Source organism: Epinephelus fuscoguttatus, linkage group LG6, assembly GCF_011397635.1.
Source record: "Epinephelus fuscoguttatus linkage group LG6, E.fuscoguttatus.final_Chr_v1".
Taxonomy (NCBI): Eukaryota; Metazoa; Chordata; class Actinopteri; order Perciformes; family Serranidae; genus Epinephelus; species Epinephelus fuscoguttatus.
This window is the reverse complement of record NC_064757.1, coordinates 35,094,418-35,116,686: the sequence shown is the minus strand read 5'-3', so window position 1 is coordinate 35,116,686 and position 22,269 is coordinate 35,094,418. Positions and strand designations below refer to the sequence as shown.

The following is a 22,269-nucleotide window of genomic DNA, read 5'->3' as shown; positions in this document are numbered from 1 at the left end:
CCAGGCCTATATTTTTTATTGTATTATTATTTTAATGAATACACAGACATTTGTAGAACACAGCATTTGTTGATTACAACACAACTGAGAACATAAACTGAAAAAAGAAGACAAATTAAAAAGTAAAGTCATCAAGAATATATGAAATAAAAACAAAGGTTCAAATCTCTTATAAAAGTGAGAGAGGAAATTATTTAAAATATTACTCTAGGGAGATAAATAGTTTTAATTAATTTTTATTGCCATGTCTCAGTGTCTTCATTGGACACACATTACCCTCAACACACATAGGCTTACATACAAATCACTCAATACATAATAAAATCTAAATTATTTTTTTCAGTAACTACCAACTGGCTTTTTAAAACAGTACATATGTGGAAGTAAAATCATTTCTAGGTATTCACTCAATCAGGCAGTAGGAGTGAGACATCTCTCTTTGGCTGTGCTCAGGTGGGCATGCCTTGACGACAACAAGCCACGCCCCTTCGCCATGACTCTAAGGACACCTCTCTTCCTCACGTCATATCGTACCTGTAGACGCAGCGGTAGCCAGGTGTGAAAAGATTGTGCACAATAATACTATAACCAAAGACGTCTGTCTCTGCTGTTGTGTCAACATCAGTTACATGTAGCGACGGTCTGACAAACGTCCTCAACAGGTGAGTGAACACCGGAGCTGTAGTTTAATAACATTTATAAATGCGTTTCAAACTATATTTAGTAATTTGTAATGGTTTTTGTTTGAGTTTTATTGTGTGTGTGCCCGCAGTTAGGTCTAAAGGGACTAGACACAACATGTACACCTGGTTAACGTGTAATACCTATGCATTAAAAGGGGGTGTTAAGCCATTTCTTTGTAGTGTAGTGTAATATTTTTCTATCCTTTTGCCCACCATAATAGAAAACCCTAATAGGAACACCTTAAAATGAAACTAGAGTCTATATTTTTTATTTGTTAATTTGAGATTAGTAGTATTTTCATCAAGAATGGTGGTTTGTAGACTCTTTCTGCAGGAACATATTAAAAGGTAGGCTTAAAATGCAGAATAATAGTAACATAATTTCAGTATGTGACTTATAATAAACTGGATATACTTTTTCTATTTTGGTACAAATCATAATAATGTGGCAGCTCAGCTTGTTTTCCAGGAGATTGTTCTCTACTGTTGTGACTCATTGCAATTTAAAGATGATTTTTTTTTTAGTATTTAAAGTGTATTCAGTTTAGATGTGTGATTTAGTTTATTATAATTATAAGAAGGTTTGAATGAGAATAAAAAATGTCACCTGCAAGTAAAATGTTAACTAATATTATATAAAATAGGATTTGAGTGTAAAGCTGAACATTTAGCTTTAAGTTTTATTTTTAACATCTGGTTCTGCTCGTCTTGTATCAGAACTGAGAAATAAACCTAATCTAGATCGCGCCTTGCTCTAGCCATCCTGTAAAAACTTGTCTGAGCAGGTGTCGCCAGAATGAAACTGAGCTGGTTCTCACTGTGGTTTCTGAAAAAAATAAATAAAAGGAAACAAGAAAAATCATCGGTAAAAAGGTGTGACCCCATTTATGGCATCCTGTTAATTACAGGCTGGAGGACACTTGCCCACACCTTTTTAGATGACTAATTGCATAAAGCATTTTAGCGTTGCTACAAAGAGTCTGAGCCAGGAAGCATAAACCTGCAAAGTGCTCACTCTGAGCCAATCAGTCAGCCTACAGTAAATTTCAAACGAGTCCTAAAAGGTGCAGAAAATCAGCACAGGACTTTGAGGAACATATTGGTGATATAACTGAGTGTACTATTACATGTATCGGAAGGATGTTCGTGTGTATTTGATCTTTATCTGAGTCAGTGAATCTAAATGAAGATGAGCTCTCTAGAACGAGGAAGTACATACAAATCTAATGTCCAGTTAAAAGAAAGCACAGTTAATTCTGGTAAACCCAGATTCTTTCGGAACGCTGCCTCACCTTTGACCTGTCTTTGTTGACTTATAACCCCACACCTTTTTATTCTTCCTTTCCTGATTAAAAGGCGCTGCAGGCAGTCAAATCATAGCTGCCAACAAGTTATATGCAACTGCTGATGGCCTGTATGCGTGGGTGACAACATGTACTTAAACTTAATGGTTGTGCTTGTTGTTTTCCCTTCATATGTCCTTGTTTTAGGTCAAAACAAGACACGCAACCAGGCCACGGGTTTATTTCACCACATTAACCACAAGCTGGTGATGTCACGTCCTTTTTCAGGGCGGGCAGTCTAACGGTTTGTCCCAGGATGAGGAGACATTTTGGGTTGGCACTGCTCTTGCTGCTGTCAGCAGCTGTGGAGTCCAACAGTAAGTTGAAAGGCTTGGATGCAATTATTTTGGCTTATAACAACGTGTTTTGAAAGGGTCAGTTCTCTAAAATATAAAATCTGCTTACCTCAGTGATATGCAAACGTAGACATGCAGATAGTTTTGGTTTTATTTGGTGCGGAGATCTGCCACTGAGATTTCTTTAGTGTTCAGAGCAGTGAAAAAATATATTTACATCACTGCTCGAAGAAAAATCTTTTCTTTTCCCATAGGAGTTGATACTAAAAGATATAAAATAAGTTTTCACAGCAGCTTCTTTGACCTAATACATATTACTGTTTAATTTTTTATCAAGTCCAGCCATTATAAATAAAGGGTGGATAAACAAGTCTCAGCCAAATATAACCCTCCAAACTGGGCAAATAAACTAAAACTATCTATCTGCCATGACTAGACACCATTAAAGATAAAAGGTCAAAGATTTTTAATGTTATTGGGTGAACTATCCCTTTAATTTGTCATCTTAGTCGTGATCTTACTAATGTAGTAGTGCCAAATTGTGGATTAGGATCTAATGTTTGTTTTTATGCCATGTGTTGCCAGGCATGTCTCCACCAGGGAAACCAGTCCTGCTCGGCTGCAGGTCACCTGAGAAGGAGACGTTCACCTGCTGGTGGGAGCCAGGCTCCGACGGAGGGCTGCCGACCACACACCGCCTGTATTATGAGAGAGAAAGGTCAGTCCAGTTACATTTTTAGATTTTTGTTTTGTATTTTGCCTTTGTGCAAAAGGTCACGGTGGAGATGCAGGAAAGGTGGAGGAGAGGGAGAGAGAGGGGAGTGACTGACACAAAATAAAGACGAGAACCAGGGTTTACATCACAGTAGACTGTCACTGTAGTCTCGGATAAGTTAATCACCCACACTGAGATCAAGTGGAAGTAAAGCCTCTGTTGTTAAGTTGTCAGCTGTGTAGTGTTGTAGACAGGTGAGTGGAAAACTACCGGCTCTCTTGTTCACATACTTGTGTTCAGTCAGGTGAGAACAAATCTTTGTTGCTGTGCATGTAAACCTGCAGACCTCAAATGCTTTACCTGTGTCACCCTCACTTGCCCTGACCTGGACTAAAATGCTGATATAAATACTGATAGTTTTAAACTTTTCATGGCTTGATTGGTGGTTTGGTCCACTACTTTGGTCCATGAATGGCCATAAAACTTAGATATATACATTTTATAGGCCTATTGTCTGCCCAAGTATCCCAAACATATTTCATGTACACTCTGGTGTTCATACTTCAGTTTTTTATTTGTTAATTATCTTGTGTTTACTTAATTTTTAAATGATGACGGTAATGGTAGATGGTGAGCATTGTACCTGGTAAACATCAGCATGTTAGTGAGCTGATGTTTGCTTTTAGTGGAGCCTGAAAGAGTTTTTCATTAATCATTATTACATAAAATGTCAAGTTTGTAGACATTTATATTTTCTGACAAAACACTAACGCATTAGGCAGTGGCGCCCATTAGGGAGGGCCAGGTGGGCCACAGTCACCCTAATACAATTGCTGCTGGCATTACTGTCTTTAAGAGGCTGTGGCATGATCATTTTTTAAAGTTAGGCAAAGATAGTGCTATCTTGTGAAACCGGACAACCTAAGACATCTATTGGCACCAGCCATGTTGGCATAGCTTTTAAGAAGGGGGGGTTTGGTGAAGCATCTGGCGTGGCGTTTTCAAAGGACTCCCTTGATATCTGAATGAAGATGGGTTCGATGGATACCTACGAGTCTCCCCTGAACTTGAGAAGGCTTGTTCCCAGTGAATGTTATGTGCCTTCAATCAATGTGCTCCTTCAAAGTAAAGCTGTATATCCTCCTGAGACCCTGTGTCCTCATTTGAAGACATCTCGTTTTGGGTTTACTTGGCCTTATACTTCATTCTACTTAACTTAGACCTGTTGTCCTCGTTCATGGACACTTTTTTGTGCCATCCAGTGTTCGTAAGAATACGATACAACAATCCATGTTAAAAACAAGATGGCAGCCATCTCTGCCAAGTCAGTCTGCAGCCAATCCCGACACAAAAGTGGACAAGGTCCAAAACCTGATCACATTTTATGGCTGAAACTTGTTTATTTATGACTAATAATGTTTGTAGTTTGATATGGCAACAAATTATGACTTTATTATCGTCTCGTTTGAGGACACTGGAACTTTATTATTGTCTCGATTAAGGTCATTGGGGCTTAATTATGTTGACAATGCCTAATCTTTTATACTTATCAGGTCCTACTGATCCCAAATAGCTAGGAGAAATTAAGTATGTGCACCAAACAAAAGTTCGGGTCTCAGGAGGATATTTCTCTTTGTAAGGAAAAAGACAAACAACCTATCTGAAAAACAGTTTTCAATTAGCCCGTACACTTAAACAGCATAATCGAATTCCTGAAATTCAGGTATGGCTTTTGGTTTTGGTGTGCTACCCCAAAATTTTCAGCAGCCCCATTTGGCCCCCTCATGGGAAAATTTCTGGGGACACCATTGACATCAGGTTCCTAAGACATGTCAGAAAATCTGATTCTTAGTCTCTTAGATGGTGACATTTGGGATCATGTTGCAGTGCTCAGTGAGGACACTATGTGGACATCACACGCCTGACTCTTATCTGGTTATCACTTAGGCCCTGTAGCTGTTCACTGAACGTCAGCATGTGATGACGGCCCGCAGCACAGTTTAACAATGTTAACTTTGTTGTACAGGAGCAGTAAATGTCTTGCTTTGTGTGTGCGTAGATTGGAGGGAACGTACGAGTGTCCAGACTATCGGTCAGCAGGGAGGAACTCCTGTTTCTTTGACAAGAACCACACCTCCATCTGGGTCGACTACTACCTGACGGTGGTGGCTTCCAACATCCTCGGGAATGCCACTTCAGACACCTTTAAGATGGATGTGATGGAAATAGGTATGTTTTGTTACTCTTGACCCAAAGAAAGAGGATTTAGAATAATGACAAAGATATATCCAGATTAACGAAGACAGTTACTGAAGGAGAATTTCATTAAAGCAAACTTTTTGTATATTGAAAATATCCTCTAAATTGCTGCTTTTCTTCTTTATGACAAACATGTTATTCCCATGAGTTTGACTCTGTACTAGTTACTGTTCAATGTCTATAAAAAAGTAGTTTTACAACACTGAACCACAGTGGATAAAATTAGGATTTTCTGGCACCGATTAACTGTGACACAAAATGACAGTTTAATTAAAAAATAAAAACAAATCCCTACAAATGAATAATAATAATAATCATGAGTAGCTTAATCTGCTTTGCTCAAGAGTGTTTCTGTGTCACACTGGGAGTGATAAACTTCAGACTTCAGACTATTGACAACCCCTCTGTCTGTGTATTCATCAGAGTAGAAGACGTCACACAGCAGAAAACAATCAGTATTGATTCAGCTAATGATTGGCACAGTTTTGCCTTCTTGAGCTCCATAGTGAATGGAAAAGTACTGTTAGACAGACACGAGGCGGAACTGGTTTATGCCCGGTGTAAAACTTGTGTACAGTCTCGGATCAAATTTCACAGCTTTTGTTTGGTTACACAGGTAGTTGTGCACATGATTTCCATGCACTGCACTTTGATTTGGAGCAGAGTCTTGTCCCATGTGAGAAAGAAGTAACTCCGCTGCATTAGATTTTGTCCCAGGGGTTTCAAGTGACTTCACTAATTTTTGATTTTCGCCCCTTGTAACCCTGTGAAGACACTTTGGGGTCCAAGGACCTGCTTCACAAGCCCCCATGGTTATATTGGTCTGTTGGATGGTTCATTGCTTTGTTTCAGACTGAGTTATCTCAACAGCTATTAAATGGACTGATATTGACGTTAATGATCCTCAGATATTAATCCAAATGACTCAGGTGACCCCCTGACCTCTCCTCAGGCACCACCAATAACTCAGTTTGTATGTATCGACTGAAATATCTAAATCAATATTGATGGATTGCTATGAAAGGAAGAATGGTAATCATTTTGGTGATCCCATCAAATTTGAATTTGTCCAAAACTTTAATTTATGACCAGAAACCTGCAAAGGTAACAACATTCCCATCATCTTCAGCTGTAATACACTCAACAAAGACGGTGAACATGGTGAACATTTTACCTGCCAAACATCAGCATCTTAGCATTGTCCTTGTGAGCATATTAGCGCACCTCTGGGTCTTGTTGTGTCTCGTCAGTGAAACCATACGCTCCTGAGAACGTGACTCTGCAGGTGGAGGGGAGAGAGGACAGCCCATGTCTCCATGTCAGATGGGAGCCTCCCTATAACACAGACACCAAGTCCGGCTGGGTCACCATTAAATATGAATTAAGAATCAAACAAGGAAACAACAAGTGGAAGGTGAGTCAGAAACGGTAAAGACTGATTTTTTAAAAAATAATAATTTGCACGTAAGCAGCATCTTCCACAGTGGAGTAAAACAGTGTTGTAGCTTTGTTTTTACCCTTTTCAGTTCCCAGAACAAAAGTTGTTTTTATTGGATGACTGCTGCACATTGTGTTTGTTGTGCAGGACAGAACAAAAAGTGCCTTTCAAAGGTACGAGCTGTGATCCGTACAGAAAAAACATGAAATCAAAATGTAAACTACAGGATTTAAACCTCTTAGCAGTCTCAAATTGACTGAGAGGTCTTTTACTACGGGTGCCAACAGATAAATCCATGCTATAAATGTTTTCTGACTCTGTTAGAGCTTTGTTTTAGAGCTGATAAAGCAACTAAGTCAGTAACTGAACAGTCATTTTTTCAGCATAATGGGTTGTAGTTTCTCAAATGTTGATATTGGCTGTTTTTCAATGACAGTTAACTGAATATCTTTCAATTTTGGACTGTTGGTCGGGCAAAACAAAGCATTTAGAGGCACCACCCTGTGCTCAGAGTAGTTGTGATGGTAATTTGTTGTCATTTTATTGAGTAAAAGATTAATCTGAAAAGAAAAAAAAAGTCAGGTTAATGAAAATAAAAGTGCAGCTCTAGTCTTTTATGTTTGTATAAAAAACATAAGCCTATGTTTTTAGTTATAATCATCTCGAGACTGCAGGAAAAGCCAGGATACTGTGAATTGCCTGTAAAAAAAAAATCACAATTGCATGTTACTTTGTAAACACACACTTGCATACATGCTAAAAATAAATAAATAAAATTAAAATAAGGAACTGGCAAGTAACAAACTGTACTTAGGTACAATAATAGAAAAATATCCATTTATCAAATTTAAATCACTCATTGGGGGACTTTTGACTTCCTAGCAGGCTGATCCAAAGAGAGGGGAATTCTAATAGCGAAGGATCTGAGGACCTCTGAACAGTCCTGATAGAGGATCTGAGGCTGCCGTCTGCTTCATAAGGAGTTCAGAGTTCTGATGTTTTGGGCCAAAGATCCATTTTTTCGAACAGATTGTAAAATCTAACTGGTGGCAGGTGATAGGAGGTGTAGATAAAGGTGATTAACCCCGTCCTTTTAGCCCAGCTGCAGCAGAAATCTCACTTTGGCATAAACTGTGGGAGTGCAAACAGGAAGAAATTAAACTACTTCTCTGGAGATCAGGAAACATTCAAATGGTTGTGTAGTCAGCCAGTAGAGTGCAATAAAGGAGCTGTCTCCATGACTGTCAACAGGAGTGTCAAATGCTTTGACCTCATTTCATGCAGTATATGTGTGAGACAAACATTTTCTATGTTCACTGTTTTTTGGAGTTATTATATAATAAATCAGTTAATCAGTGTTCTTTAATGCAGGTAAAGGAAAGTTTAGCCCGTGATCTAATTCAGGTATGAGGTGAACATTTTGTGATTTTTGTTTTTTTCTCCAGGAGTACAGGTCAGGCACACAAACGTACTTCAGCCTGTACGGCGTCAGTCCTGGGGCGGTGTACACAGTTCAGGTGCACTGTAGACTGGACCACGGTGCCTGGAGCGAGTGGAGCAACACCACCTATGTGAAAATCCCCAACTGTAAGTCTCAGAAGCTGTTCTCAGAAGATCATTGTCTGTATAGCAAGGTAGCAACTGTCTCAAGTACTAACAATCACTGAAAATTATAATGTTTTCTTTTTTTTTTAGATCTTCATAATGACAGACTGTTTTGGATAATGGTTTCTGTCCTGTCTGCAGTTCCAGTTATAACAGCAGTGTGCATCCTGGTCATAAAGAGGAAACAGTATGTATTTTCTGCAAAAAAAAAGATGTGTAATCAATGTTGGCAAAAATGAGTATTGATAAAATAAATATTGGAATAAAGAATTAAACAAATATATGTGTAAATAAATACATGAATAAATAATTAGGAAAAACATATCAATGTAAATATAAATACAGGAGCAAATAAATAAATGTGTAAATAAATACGGAAATAAATAAATAATGTATAAATAATTGTGTAAATAAATACAGGAATAAATAAATAAATTAAGAAACAAAAAAATAAAAGAATAAATAAATGCATAAATAAATAAAAGAATAATAAGATAAATAGGTGTGGAACATTATGGATATAAGTAGATTATTAAATACATAAATAATGATAAATAGGACATACACAAATGAGCATCTTGAAAATGTTATGTTTTGTATAACTATATTTATTCATTTATTTATGTGTCTGTGTATTAATAAGGTAGGAGGTCCTGACCTCCACATGTATTTATTTCAGCATCTATTTTTTTCCATTTATATTTCAGCATTTATTCATTATTTTTATTTCTGCATTTATTTATTCCTGTATATAGATTTATTTATTTATTGACAGTAACATCGTTTTTCATCCTCCATATATTACTCTTGTCATAGTGTCAAGATGGTGAGGATAATTTGACTCATGGTTTTCTTTTGTTCCCCAGTGTGAAGCAGTTTGTTCTGCCCCCTGTTCCTGGTCCAAAGATAAGAGGAGTTGATGTCCAACTTCTCAAGGTAACACTGTGTCTGCATTGTATTTCCAACACATCCAAAAAGTTGCTTTGGGCCTGACAATGGCAATGTTGTAATGTACTGAACTGGATTCTAACCTCCAGAGTAGGGGATCCGAAGATGTCGACAGTGTCCTGATCAACAACCCGAGCTTTCCTCCTATGATGGCCTGGAAGGACCAGATGGAGGAATACCTTATCGTGACGGACAATGATGATGGGCTTTCCTCCCATTCTCAACAAAGGAAGAAAAGCCTGATTATTCCTGCTGGCTTCCTCTTAGACACAGAAATCTATTGTAAGGAATCAACGCTGGCTGGGGAAAGAAAGAATGAAACAGAAAACACCATCAAACCCTTCACAAACAGCGGTTATGTGGATATTCAGAGACATGTGGAGAACTTACAGGGGGTGGATGTGAAACAGGTGGACTATAGCAGAGTCAAAGAGGTGAACAGTGACAATGTTCTCATCCTCAAGAAAGAAAACACTAAGGCTGCTCAGAGACAAGAGGAAGACATACCAGAGGACTACAGCCGGGTGAAAGAGGTGGACAGTGACAATATGATCCTCCTGGAGACACAAAGTCCATCAGTAGACACTTCCTGTGGAGAGAAGGGAAACCACTACACAGACTTTGCCCTTCAGAGGCAAAGAAAACCTCATGTGTGCACAGAACTCATCGACAGCGGATATGTAGATACCATCCCTACACCACTTTTAATGTAGAGTGTTGTTTTATATGCAGTGTCCCCAGTGATGTTGAGGGTGCAGATATTTTATGTTTCTGTCATTATTACTGGATGAGTTGCCATGAGGTTTGGCACAGACATTCATTGTCATCTGCATGACTGGTGATCCCCTGACCTTTTCCTACAATGTCATCATGAGGTTGACATTTGTGGTTCAGAGTGACATATCTTGAATCATGGGTAGATTCTTGAGACATCTGTTACAGATATTCAAGGTCTTTTAAAGTCTAAATTCGGTATTTTTCAACCTGAACCTTTTTTCCCATGTTTTTGTGCCTAATTGATGCAAACGACAATTTTTGTATTATGTCCAGCATTGAGAGGGCTGCAGCAGGCAGCAGTGCAATGTCTGTAATCATAGGAAAACTGTCATTGTACGTCCATTATAAATTGTTATTTTTGCTGCAGACAGACTCAGACTGTTGTAAGTATCTGATGTTTGTTTTTACCTTTTACTTTATCCGGTCTATTTGTTATTGTGCCTTAAGTCTCGCTGAAGCAGAATCCCATTCATAAATCTTACAAGTCGTATACTCAAGCTTAAATAGCGACCATCGAATTCAAAGGCCTCGTACACATTGTTGAAATCAGCTAAATAATCTTCCATGCTGTTGAAAATCTTTTAGATAAGTGGTTCCAAAATGGTCCAGCCATGGGGTCCAGATTTCTCCTTAGTCTTTAGTTTGAGGTCCCACATTTTAATACATGCAGCGTCATACTTGAGTTTGGCCATGTCATAGAGCTAATTTGCTGTCTCCGTCAAGAAGCTGTCAGTTCGTCACTTACTCTACATCAGAAAACAGCCCTTCAAAATAAAAGCTCTGTACTGGAAATGAACTGTATTTAAAGATTATTTATTTATTTATTTTTTTATTTTATTTTTTTTTACAAACTTGACGTTTGCATTCAGAATAGGCCTGTGATCCACTTTTGGACCGCAACCCACCAGTTAGGAAACACTGTTTCAGATAACAGTAAACTAAGCTTTCTATACTCCAACACAACACATTATTCCCTCTCACATGTGTTTCCAGTGTTGTCTCACTGCAACAAGTCTGATTCTGTGATACTGGGATGCCTCAGGGAAGCATACTTGGCCCACTTCTATCATTTACTAATGATCCACACTCACTTATATTAAACACTGCATTTGAACCATCTGACCATTAATGCTTAAAAAATAGTTTGTATCTCCATTAGGAAATTTGTGTATACTCCCTCTTAGATTCAGTTTATATTTAAGGATTTATAAAAGAGCAAAACCACTTTACGGAGCATTTAAACAAATCTGAAGACAATTAGGGAATTATGCTTATTCACTTTAAGGGGGAGAACAGATGATAAATTTTTATCTATCCCATTTCTGTTCGATAATATTAAGGCTAGAGCTGGTAACTGGTTAGGTTAGCTTAGCACAATAATTGGAAACAGGGAGAAACAGACAGCCTGACAGTCTTAAGCTCACAAATTGACATGTTACATCTTGTTTGTTTGTGAGAATTTGACATTTTAGTGGGAGTACTTTAATTGGGACTATTTCTTGGCTGCATACAGTAACTTTTAACAGCTATGCTTGGCAACTCCTGAGTGCCAAGGAATAGTCTCACACATAAACCTCCCACAAACCGGCAAATAGTCCTTTTTTTTCAAAACAAATGAGATATGAGAGCTTTAGAGGTGCATGTAAGCTGTGCTCATTTTCAGTCTTGATACTAAGCTAAGCGAAGCTAAACACTTGCTAGCTGTAGTAACTCTCCACCAGAAAGCAAACGAGTACATTTCCCCAAATGTCAAACTTTTGCTGTAAGAGTCACATGAAATGCAAGACTGTGAAGATACACTTAAACTTGTCATAGCAGGAAATAATTAATGCTGTTAATCCTGTTGAACGTGTCAAAACACATCATCAACTTCCTAACAACCGTCTCCTCCTCCTTCCAGTAGAATAGTACCAAGACATAACTCAGAAAGATATCAGCATGTGATCTGGTCGACCTTGCATGAACCCATCCCATTCCAACTCCCAATAACAATAAGATTCACCACACATCTGATAACATCACTGTTCCACAACTGAAATGTTTATATGAACAATTTCTCAAGTCTCAATAGTCACAGTCAAATGTCTTCTCTGCTTTACAGTCTCAGTTCTGGTCATTTATTTTGCCCATTTCAAATTTTGTCCTTTATTGGCTCTTTTAACGCGATTGACACCTAGCACTTTAGATACCGTAATTTCTCCTGTTATATCATTATGCTATTTCATAATTTAATTTCCTCACCATGTGGGTCAAAAGTAACGTTTTAACAAAGTAAAGTTAACAGCAGATAATATTATTTTGCTGGTGTTCCTACTGAAAGAAAATCAAACGTTAACCATTTACACCTAATCACAGGTAAGTATTACATACAACATGTAGTACTGTCTCAAACAAATAAAAAACACAGGCTCTGCTATGTAGTGCAATAAGGATTAAAAAAAAAAATCATACTTGTAAAAATGATATCATTTCTTCTGGGGAAAAAAAAAAAAAGTTTATCTCCATTTTTTAACTCTAAACTGAACCAAGGCGTGTCATGGTGTCCTAGGAGGATTTACGACAGTGGGCTCAAATAAGGGTCAGTAAGATTTTGTGTTTGTGAAATTATGCTCAGAAACAATTCTGAAGTCTGTGCTTGTATATCACTCTTTGTAAGCAAGCAAAAACGTGAATATGTCGGCAAGATTTGTAGTAAATACATCTGTGCACAAATGATATCAACAGTAAGGTCACATCAACACTTAGGAAAAATACTTGGTTTACATCTCAATATAGATTCAAAAGCAGAAAACTCTGTGAGAAACTCAGCGCTCAAACTTCCCAAACTATGTGCAACACTAAAGTAACGAATCCATGTTGATGTACACTATCGCCCCAAAATCCAATGAAATGCACATAGGACATCTTAAAGTCAGTAATGGCATTTTTAAAGTTGCAGTGTGAACAATGGCACAAGTATTGTATAATTTCCTGTTTGTATAAATTTAGTGTGTTGTTTTCTTGTATGCGAACAGCAAGAAAATAAAAATAATATAAAGTATATGCTGTTTGCAATCGGTATGGAATTGGGGGCACAGCCTTAAGTTAAAGGGTACAAATGTTTGGCCTTGCTTTAACAGCCTAAAGCATGGTGTTTCTGTACAGGTTGTAACTACAGTGTCATGCAATGTGGAAGCTTTGAATTTCTCAAAAACACAATAAAAATGGTTTCTACATTCACAAACTTGAATTTCTCACGCAGAGTTTCCCCAGTTTTAAAAAGGGTGATAACAACCATCATTTCACAAGCTTAAAACCATACTGGATCTCATTTGAGCCCATATTAAGACACTGACCATGTAACTGCAATGCCTGCAGGTTAAGTTTGGCTGGGAAGTTGCGATTCACCTTTTCTCTCCCTGCATTTCCTGACATCTCTCTAATGTCTGTGTCAATGAAAAGACAAAAATGCGGGTAACATACTTTGACCTGAACAGAACTGATTACAAGAAAAAAAAAAAAAAAAGCAACACAATGGCTCCAGGGCAGACATCACTCCTGATAATTTTATATCACTGCTGTTATTCTAATCTACACACATTCAGTACATAAACCCCCTACACATCCTCTACTCATGCTCACAGACATCATGATTGAAAGTTCATATTGTGGGATTTCTTCAAGTGAGTCATTTGGTCCAAATGAGTCAGTGATTAAACCTCTCCAGTTTGTAACCCACACACACAGTCTTAAAGCACACAGCTCTGCCCAATTATCTTAAACTCAAACACAAAAATATGACTTTTTTCAAAAAGAAAATAAATGAATTCATAATTCATTGCAAACATTAGCAACATGATTATCTCCTGACAAAACCCCCAGGTTAAGAACCGCTGCAGCAGAGCACCTTCCATTGCTCTTTTTCTGCATGTGGGATCAAGTCCATCCTAGTTTCAGCACGAGTGGGTTAACATTGTTATTGGGCACAAAGGGATTCACCACTGTCAACTCTTCTCATCTTCATCAGTGTTTTCAGTACATTCACTGTCCAAGCGCATGGAGCTCAGCTGCTCCTCAAAGTTCAGAAATTTGTGGTTGCAATCCTTCTCCAACATTTGCTTCCAAATTTTAACTAGAAGAAGAAATACAAGAAGATATTTATTTGATTTTTATTTAACTTTCAATGGTGAAATATGTTACTGTATTACAGCTTTCACTTGGTTTAACTTCATCAGAGCAGTTCATATGGGTCAGGGCAGTAACTTACTGTACTCTGGTTCCTCTGGCTGTGTGGCGTCAGGTTTGGGATGAGCCTCCTCAGCCAGGTTGCTGATCTGCAGCTCCTCCTCAGTGTTCCCCTCCTCCTCTGCCTCCGCCTGGCCTGTCTGCTCCAGGCTCGACACCATCTCCTCATAGGCTCTCCTGGCCTCAGAGGACAACTCGATCATCTTATGATAGAAGTCCTGCGGGTACAAAAGCAGACCTCTCAGCTTGTCTGTGATATTTTTACTGACATGCTTTTTGTAATAACACTTGAGCTCATGTCAGGAACAACTGCCATGTTGGTGATTAGTATGTATTGTTGATCATAAACCTTACCTGTGCGCCATCATAGTTGAAGATGCCCACCAGGCTGACAGGCACTGCCTTGTTGAGGCAGCGACCCAAAGCTTTCCTGGAGAGGGCAAACACGAACGGCACCCCCTGCTCACGACATGTGTCGATGATGGTGTATAGAGCCTCATCCAGGCCTCCTGTAAAAGAAGACAGTTTTCTATAAATAAATTAACACAATTTTGAGAGCGGTCGGTGTATTTTTACCCAACCCACCTACCTGTAACTGCTGCTACTGAACCTGGACTGCTGCAAATCCTACGTTCATACAATGCGACTGCCATTTTCACACCAAAAATGGTCCTGTTCTAAAATTCTATCTGGGATAGCTAAATCTGAAAATGCTGGCTTTGTCCTAAAATATGACGGCAACTTTCTGTCACATCCAGCCCACACTGTGATGACTAATCGAGTGCTGCTGTTTTTTTGTTGTTGTTGCCAGAAGCAGGGAGATGAAAAGATCTAGCTGTATGTGTTGGTGCCTCTGTGTGGATGTGAATCTTCACAAAAACAACCTGACAATGAAAAACACATTTTCGGGAGAGCTGACACAGTAAGTGGACTGGCAGAAACTTAATCAGCAATGATGTTGTGATAATAGATTGTTTCAGTCATTTGTTAAGCAAAAACATATTTGCTATTTCAGAGCAGTCAAATGTTTCTTTTTCATACATGACAGTCGATGAAACAGCTACTCTGAGATTTGAGGGCATCACCTTGGCTTGTAAGAAATTGACATATTGTGACAACTTTTTTAACATTTCAGACTAAAAAACTTACAGCAGATTAATCAACACTGAAAGTAATGCCTAGTTGCAGCCCTAATTTTCAGATTCAGCTGGCTTCATCTAGACACGGTCTCAGTCAACTCTCCTCATAAGTAAAACTGAAATTAACTATACCAAAAGCTGTGTTGCTTTTTAGAAAACAACAACAAAACAAACAAAGGATCAAAGTCTGACCTACATTATGGACTGCAAAAGACTTCTGTTGGACAAACTAGGGTACCTCTTCTGTAATGGAGGTATGTATGAAAAAATGATGCTTGGACCTTTGAGTATATGTAGTATATTCTAAAACTAGTCCCTATACTTGATAAAAAAACAAAACAAAACAGGAACACTAGAACCACAGTTTGTCATAATTAAACTCAACTGTAGCCACACTGGACATATCTCCAAAGAACAAGGACAATAGATTTTTCTTTTACAGTACAAATCAGCACTAATTAAGCAAAAATGCTGACAATGCTCCACAAAATAACTTTATGAAAACTTCCTAATATCACTAATCTCACACACACACGCACACACACACACACACACACACACACACACACACACACAGAGCGAAGCACTCACATGGACACAGTCATACCTTTGGACTGGATGCGTTCACAGTTGGGTGAGATGACGACACACTTGACCTTCCTGAGTTTGAGGTGCTTCAGGACCTCTCTGAGCCCCATCACAATGCGTCTTTTCATGCGCGCCTTCATGGGGTCCTTCTGATACAGGCGGTCCTGAAAACGGACCAGCTCCTTCAGCAGAGCCTTCACACACTCGTCCACGTCTTTGCTCAGCATCTGGCTGCAATAGCTGACATGTACAACAATATATATGTTTCTAATCAACAAAAAGTATCAGAAAAACAGTGATTGTTAAATTAAGTGTTTTCTTATTTCTGGACAAACAACCAACAAAGATTACAACTTGTGGCGGGGTGTACGGTTTAGAGTCTTACTCTCTGAACTTTCTGCTGTGGATTTTGGGTCGACTGGCTGGGCAGGGCACAGGTGAGGTGGTTTGTTGCTCTATGTTCTCGTCTTTGTCGGCCTCTTCATCTCCCTCTTTCACGATCTCGTTTGTGCCATTAAATTCTGACTCATCATCAAGTTCCTCTGTGGGACTTCCAACCTCATCTGGGGCTACAGAAGTAAAAAAACAAACAAACTGATCAAATATTAGCTTCCTTCCATACTTACAGTAGGACTCAATTCATTTCACATGCTTGCTCTGACCTGCAGTATTTGTGTCACACTGCTCTTCTTCTTCTTCTGCATCATCAGCTACAGGTTTGAACTCATCTTCAGGCAGCAGCCCTCTCTCCTCCAGCAGACGTCTCTGTTTCCTCTCCTCCCTTTCTTTCAGAATGACCTGAGGATCAAAGAGAAATAAACCAACAAAGCAAATAAAACAATAAACCTTACAAAACGCAGTACATCTCGGTTTGTTCCAGAGTTAGGTCGGTGGACTTACCTTCTTGAGAGGAGTGGGTTTCTTGGCTTTGGGTACCTCTCTCTGCTTGCCTTTCTTCACCAATGGGCTGGTGGAGTCCAGGGGGTTGTGAGCAATTTTATCCTGCTGCCAGGGAGGCTTCTTCTGGACTAATGGCTGCTTCTGGACAACAGGTAGTCCTCCACCAACTACAAAGAAATCATTTATACTTATTTTGGGGAAGGTTTATATACCTTGCACCAACAGATGTGGATCAATAAACGTTGTTCAAAGAATGCAGGTGTAATCAGCCAAAATATAATTAATGTATATAATCTTCATCAAAAAAAAAGAGGGAGCCGAGGTCATGACGCCAACCATACGCACCTGAGAGAATGACTGGCTTGGCATCCTGCTTGGCTTTTTGAGATTGCTTCTTTTCCAGGGCAGCCAACATGTTTCCGATGTCCAGCTGAACAGGAGCTTTGCTCTTCTTCCCAGATACCTTTTCAGCTTTCTAGAAATCATGACACCACAAACAATCTCTTCCCAGTCTCTACAGGATAATATCCAAAGACAGCCATTTAGAATGCATAAGAGAAATACAAACCTGTCCTTTTTTCGCTGCCTCTGCAGGCTGAGATTTTGCAGCAGTTGATTTGTCCTTGGTTTGGTCGGCAGACTGATGTTGCACACCTTCTCTTTGGTTTTCCTGGAAGAAAAATGCAGCAACATAGATTTGCAAATTACATACTGTCTAATTAATCTTAATGACCACACACATTGACATGAGTATTTTTCACCCATGTATAAAATGACATAGTATGATAATTATGATGTACAAACATCTTGGAGGGGAAATAACATACTGCATGTATAATATTATCTACCCGATTGCATAGTTTTGCTGCATAGCTGCTTGTTATCAATCTGTCAGTCACAGTCACAGCAGGAGTCAAGCCTGGAAACTCTTCTTCATCCTGCGAAGATAAAATGGCAACAAAAATCATCTTCCATTCAACACTTCGGAGAAAAAATCTAAACTTAAAAATACTCAGAAATGGGTTTTGCTTTTACACTGAATGTGAATAAAGACGCAGTTTTTATTAACCTCAAATTTTGGAGGCTCCTGGTAAAGTACTGGCTCCTCTGACTCAGCTTCTGCATCCTCGCCAGCACCTTTAGCTTTCTTCTTCTTTTTTTTTCGTTTCTTCTTCCCTGGAGCTCCCTCATCTTGCTCAGCTGCCATTTCCTCCGCCTGAGGAGACGCAACAAAGGGACAGAAAACAATGTTTGAAAAACAGGAAAACCCAGAAAGGTTTACGCAACAACTACATTTTCTTATCTATGAAAGTGGGTGGCACCTTTAAGAGACTAAACAGCCAATTTTCAGGCAAGAAAACATATTAAGGTTTAAGAGTTTTTGATGCATTCTAATGCCTTATTGAGAGACCATCATGTTGTCTAACCTGCATGTGGTTGCTGCTGATTGTCTTCTCTTTCGGGACAGGTTTCTTTGGAGGCTGGGAGGCAACATTAGCCCAGGAAGTAACCACCGACTGACCTGGTCACAAAAATAAATAATTAGAAAAATTACTGCCACTGCCTTTAAGTCTTTGAAAAGCCAGCTGCATGGACTTTCACTTACCTGGTGAAGCAGTGGAGGAATCTGACTTACTGGCAGTTTGTTGGGGGTCACGCTGTGTTGGGGATCCTCTGCTGACAGACTATTCAACAGGAAATTAAAGCAGCACAAAATTCATTAGTGAAGCATTCACTGCAAACTGCACAACATCACAGCTGACATTTCAGTGAGCTCACCCTCCAGGAAGATGCTGATGCTTGTGTTTGAGTTGGACCCCAGCACTCCTTCTGAACAAGAGGAGGACCAGCTCTGCCCAGGGAACCACCAGCCAGCTCCGGGAAATCAGTCATCTTCACTTCAAACGGGATCAAGTCTTCCTGTGCTGGTTTTGACTTGCCTGCAGAGTTCTGGGCAGATCTGGCACCTCTAAAACCTGTCGTCCAATTACATACAAAAGCTGATGAATAAGAGTAAGGGAAATTAGATGCACGCTGATAACGTGCCGGGGTTTACTCAGGAAAATGTTAACATTACCATGTGCTATGACTACCTTTTTTCTGTGAATCCAGTAAGATTTTGCCCATGACTCCCCCTTGCACCAGAGAGCCACTGCTTCCTTTTGATGTCTGTGGAGATGGATAGAAAACACTGAAACTGGTTGCATGATTAAAGTTGGTTTTATCCATTTTTCTGGTGTCTCAAAATGAAGCCAACCTTTGCTTGCGGATCCCGTGTAAACCTGTCTCTCTGCAGAAAATCATCAGTGGTGTCTCTAACACGACGGCTGCTGCTGTAGCCATGACTCCTTGACACATCTCCTCTTCCTGCTGTCACTCCATTTGATGGACTCTGCTTTGCGCTCAGACCTGATGACCGGCTCCTTCACAAAGTTCAGAAATTCAAAAAAATTAGTGTCTTGACACCAGGCCATTAGGGTAAATAATTGATTACTTTAGCCAAAATAAAAATCTGTGATCATCCCCTACCCTCTTAAACTCTGGTCGGACACATAAGGATTTGGGAACATCATCATGTGTGTCTCAGCAGACTCCTTTCCCTGCCTCCTCGGATGTTTATTGTCATGAGACTGGACAGCAGATGACAGTTTGCTCTCCTGGGGGACAGTGAAGATTGTTTCTCATTTAGTCTTCCGGAAAACGACCTTTGACTGGAGTACTAGTGAAGCCATGTATTGACTCACTTATTTAAACACTACCTGATCACTTTATCCACGTTTTAGGCTCATAATTCACTCATACGACATGTGTTGAGCTCAACTTTTACTATTCTGCAAGCGCTAATTTAACCATGAAACTATTTAGCCGTTAGCTTAAATTAACTTCTAACTTAGCTGTAAGTTACAACGTTGTTTAAGTTACTTTTGGGGAACCTGACAAACCTTAATGTTGAACAAAACGCCATAAACAACTGCTTATTTGTGTGGTTAAAACAGCCGTTAGCTTAAAGTACCATCTACACATTCACAACAGCTAAAAGTTAGCAGCAACACGCATCAGCGCACGCTAGCATGACAGGCTGGCTAGCTAGCTAGCTAGCTAAAAACAACCGTTATGTTATTTTTTCCCCACAACTACCTTGTCCATCTTCAGGTTTTCCTACACGCAGTCACATGTCCGCATGTTCACTCGATATTCCATGTGTTGTCAGACTCCCTGTCGCAACGCTGCTACATTTATCTACCAATCGCAACAGTGTGTTGGCTAAGCAACCTGTTTGATAACATAGCAGTTAGCAGCTAGCTGTTAGCCGTAGTTGAGTCTGATAGAAACAGCTGATGTTTACAGTGTGCGCAGAGAGGAGAGCAACAGCGACATCTACTGGATCACAGCGGTCATCAGTCAACTCTAAAAACAACAGCAGCTAAATATAAATGCCTTTATTGAAATTTTAGGTAATATTATGCTGACATGTTAGTGGTATAATGATGTATTTGTATTTTAGTATATTTATAGTGTATTTTAGTATGTTCTTATATTGTTTATTCTTATTGCCCATAGCATATAAGTAATACAGTAACCAAGCAGTTAACCAGGTAACTTCTAAAATAGCATGCAACAACTTAATAAATGTTAATGTTCATAAAAAGCATAAACCAATTCTTATAACTAATTATGGTCAAAGGGGGTTCAATGAAGGTAAGTTAAGGATGGTATAATATAAATAATAATTTAAATCCTTTCCTTGTATACCCCCAAATTGTTTGTGGTTTCAGTTAACTACAGAAAAAAAGCAATTTAACTATACAGGTATAAATGTATTTGAACTACCAGCAACTCAGTGCAAAATGCAGTTAAACTACTGGTTGAATTACATGTAGACCTTGTTCACACTGTTAACACTTACATTTGCAGACTTGATTTATTAATGACTGCTGATGACTTATTGATGACTTATTAGAAAGTGAGAAACTAATGAGCATTTATTATGACATTACCAACACATATAACTCAATTATTACAAAAAAGTAATAGTATCTATCTATCTATCTATCTATCTATCTATCTATCTATCTATGCATCCATCCATCCAGGCCTATCTAAAATAGCATAAAACAAGCTCAGATAACACACTGAGTCAAACCTACAGCCAGTGGTGATTGCACAAGACTCACACTCAATGTGCTTGTGGAGGAACTTTGCTAATAAGATTTATCGTAGATTTGCACCATTGAAGTACTATATCATTACTACTATACTACTACTACTATACATTATTGCTTGTATGATTACTGTAAAACTTCAATTACTAGCCCAGGCTTTTATTTGCTTAACTCACTGACATCAACAGGCCTGTATTTGGGACAAGCCTTTAATTCCTTTCACACGAAACTGTTGCTCAGCTAAGATGGGAAATACAATCAAATTGTTTAAACCAGTATGAATATTACATGTACAAAAATTAGGCTTAAGATTATATATTATTTGATCTAGCTCCGACAGGTAGCACATCAGAGAGAGAGGGTGAGTTACGGCACTCAAAGATTATGGCACCCAGCATACTGACACAACACCACTTTACCCCGTAAAAACAATACTCACAATTTGAATTAATTTTATGAAAAACTGTTTGGATTCTTTTGATCTGAGGACCCTTACAGACTAAAGGAATATGAATAACCAAAGGATTAGTGAGAAATGGACACATAATTTGAGGTTGCGACAACCCGCTTTTAAACATCTGAAAAATGTCTATAAAGAAAATGAACTGCTTGGCAGTGAGACCAGGCGTCTAATAGAGACAGGCGGGGTTTTTTTTTTGTCAATATGTGTGGCCACACAAGGCTGGTAAGAGGGACTAGGAGTTTAACTGGGACTAGGCTTTTAACTGAAGTTTTACGTTACTTAATGTAGCGGCCCTGTCATGTGGAGTGGTTAGAACACCCTTTGTCCTGTATTTTAGTTTTTTTCTGTGCATCCTTGGCGGATATTTCCAAATAAATATAGCCATGAGTTTTAGAGTACTATGTTGTATGTATAAAAATGTTGCATTCCAACTTTTACTCATAGTAAAAGAAAAAAAAAAGAATGATCAGAAAATTATTTTCAAGGTGTCAAAAGAAAAAGTATCCTTAAAGCAGAATTAGCTCTTTCAGAGTGTTGCATAATGGCATATTTGGACTTTTATATATGCATTAACATGCAAGCAGTATTTTCAATGTTGTGAGTGGTTGATGTGGAGCAAATTTTTTACTCAGTTATATACTGTTGGGTAGATTCTTCCGTAAAAAATGACCTTATTTTACAGTTACATCACATTTTTTTTTGTAAAATCTAATCTGCACAAAAACATG

The 22,269-nt window shown here is 38.7% G+C and overlaps 2 protein-coding genes across 3 annotated transcripts; one reads left to right on the top strand and one right to left on the bottom strand.

Annotated features, from left to right (window-relative positions):
- The first annotated feature begins 274 nt into the window (after positions 1-274).
- On the top strand, positions 275-10,440 carry prlrb (prolactin receptor b). Of its 2 annotated transcripts, none has more exons than XM_049578423.1 (9): positions 275-662; positions 2,255-2,343; positions 2,908-3,040; positions 5,097-5,266; positions 6,547-6,710; positions 8,180-8,321; positions 8,430-8,526; positions 9,206-9,275; positions 9,377-10,440. In XM_049578423.1, exons 2-9 carry the CDS (start codon positions 2,283-2,285, stop codon positions 9,998-10,000), a joined length of 1,461 nt encoding a protein of 486 aa, XP_049434380.1. In that variant the 5' UTR covers positions 275-662; positions 2,255-2,282; the 3' UTR covers positions 10,001-10,440. The 2 variants fall into 2 exon arrangements, with proteins under 2 accessions (XP_049434380.1, XP_049434379.1); XM_049578422.1 differs by having other exon boundaries at positions 276-662; positions 2,174-2,343.
- Positions 10,441-10,985: 545 nt separating this feature from the next.
- Positions 10,986-20,255, bottom strand: LOC125890033 (selenocysteine insertion sequence-binding protein 2-like). Its single transcript, XM_049578420.1, has 18 exons — positions 20,054-20,255; positions 19,445-19,572; positions 19,173-19,338; positions 19,009-19,084; positions 18,695-18,891; positions 18,522-18,600; positions 18,343-18,437; positions 17,985-18,131; positions 17,764-17,853; positions 17,484-17,585; positions 17,261-17,390; positions 16,916-17,082; positions 16,678-16,813; positions 16,401-16,584; positions 16,035-16,255; positions 14,643-14,797; positions 14,311-14,506; positions 10,986-14,175 (listed from the first exon to the last, which is right to left on the bottom strand). The coding sequence occupies exons 1-18, from the start codon at positions 20,060-20,062 to the stop codon at positions 14,048-14,050; spliced, it is 2,406 nt and encodes an 801-aa protein (XP_049434377.1). The 5' UTR covers positions 20,063-20,255; the 3' UTR covers positions 10,986-14,047.
- Positions 20,256-22,269: the final 2,014 nt, after the last annotated feature.

What these genes read in the sequence shown, in the direction of transcription:
- prlrb (XM_049578423.1), top strand. Translation starts at nt 2,283, where the DNA reads ATGAGGAGACATTTTGGGTTGGCACTGCTCTTGCTGCTGTCAGCAGCT. An exon ending in CTATGTGAAAATCCCCAACT is followed by an intron (nt 8,322 to 8,429) that starts GTAAGTCTCAGA and finishes TTTTTTTTTTAG; the next exon opens with ATCTTCATAATGACAGACTG. An exon ending in CTGGTCATAAAGAGGAAACA is followed by an intron (nt 8,527 to 9,205) that starts GTATGTATTTTC and finishes TTTGTTCCCCAG; the next exon opens with TGTGAAGCAGTTTGTTCTGC.
- LOC125890033 (XM_049578420.1), bottom strand. An exon ending in CACGGGATCCGCAAGCAAAG is followed by an intron (nt 19,085 to 19,172) that starts GTTGGCTTCATT and finishes CCATCTCCACAG; the next exon opens with ACATCAAAAGGAAGCAGTGG. An exon ending in GCCAGAGGAACCAGAGTACA is followed by an intron (nt 14,176 to 14,310) that starts GTAAGTTACTGC and finishes TTCTTCTTCTAG; the next exon opens with TTAAAATTTGGAAGCAAATG.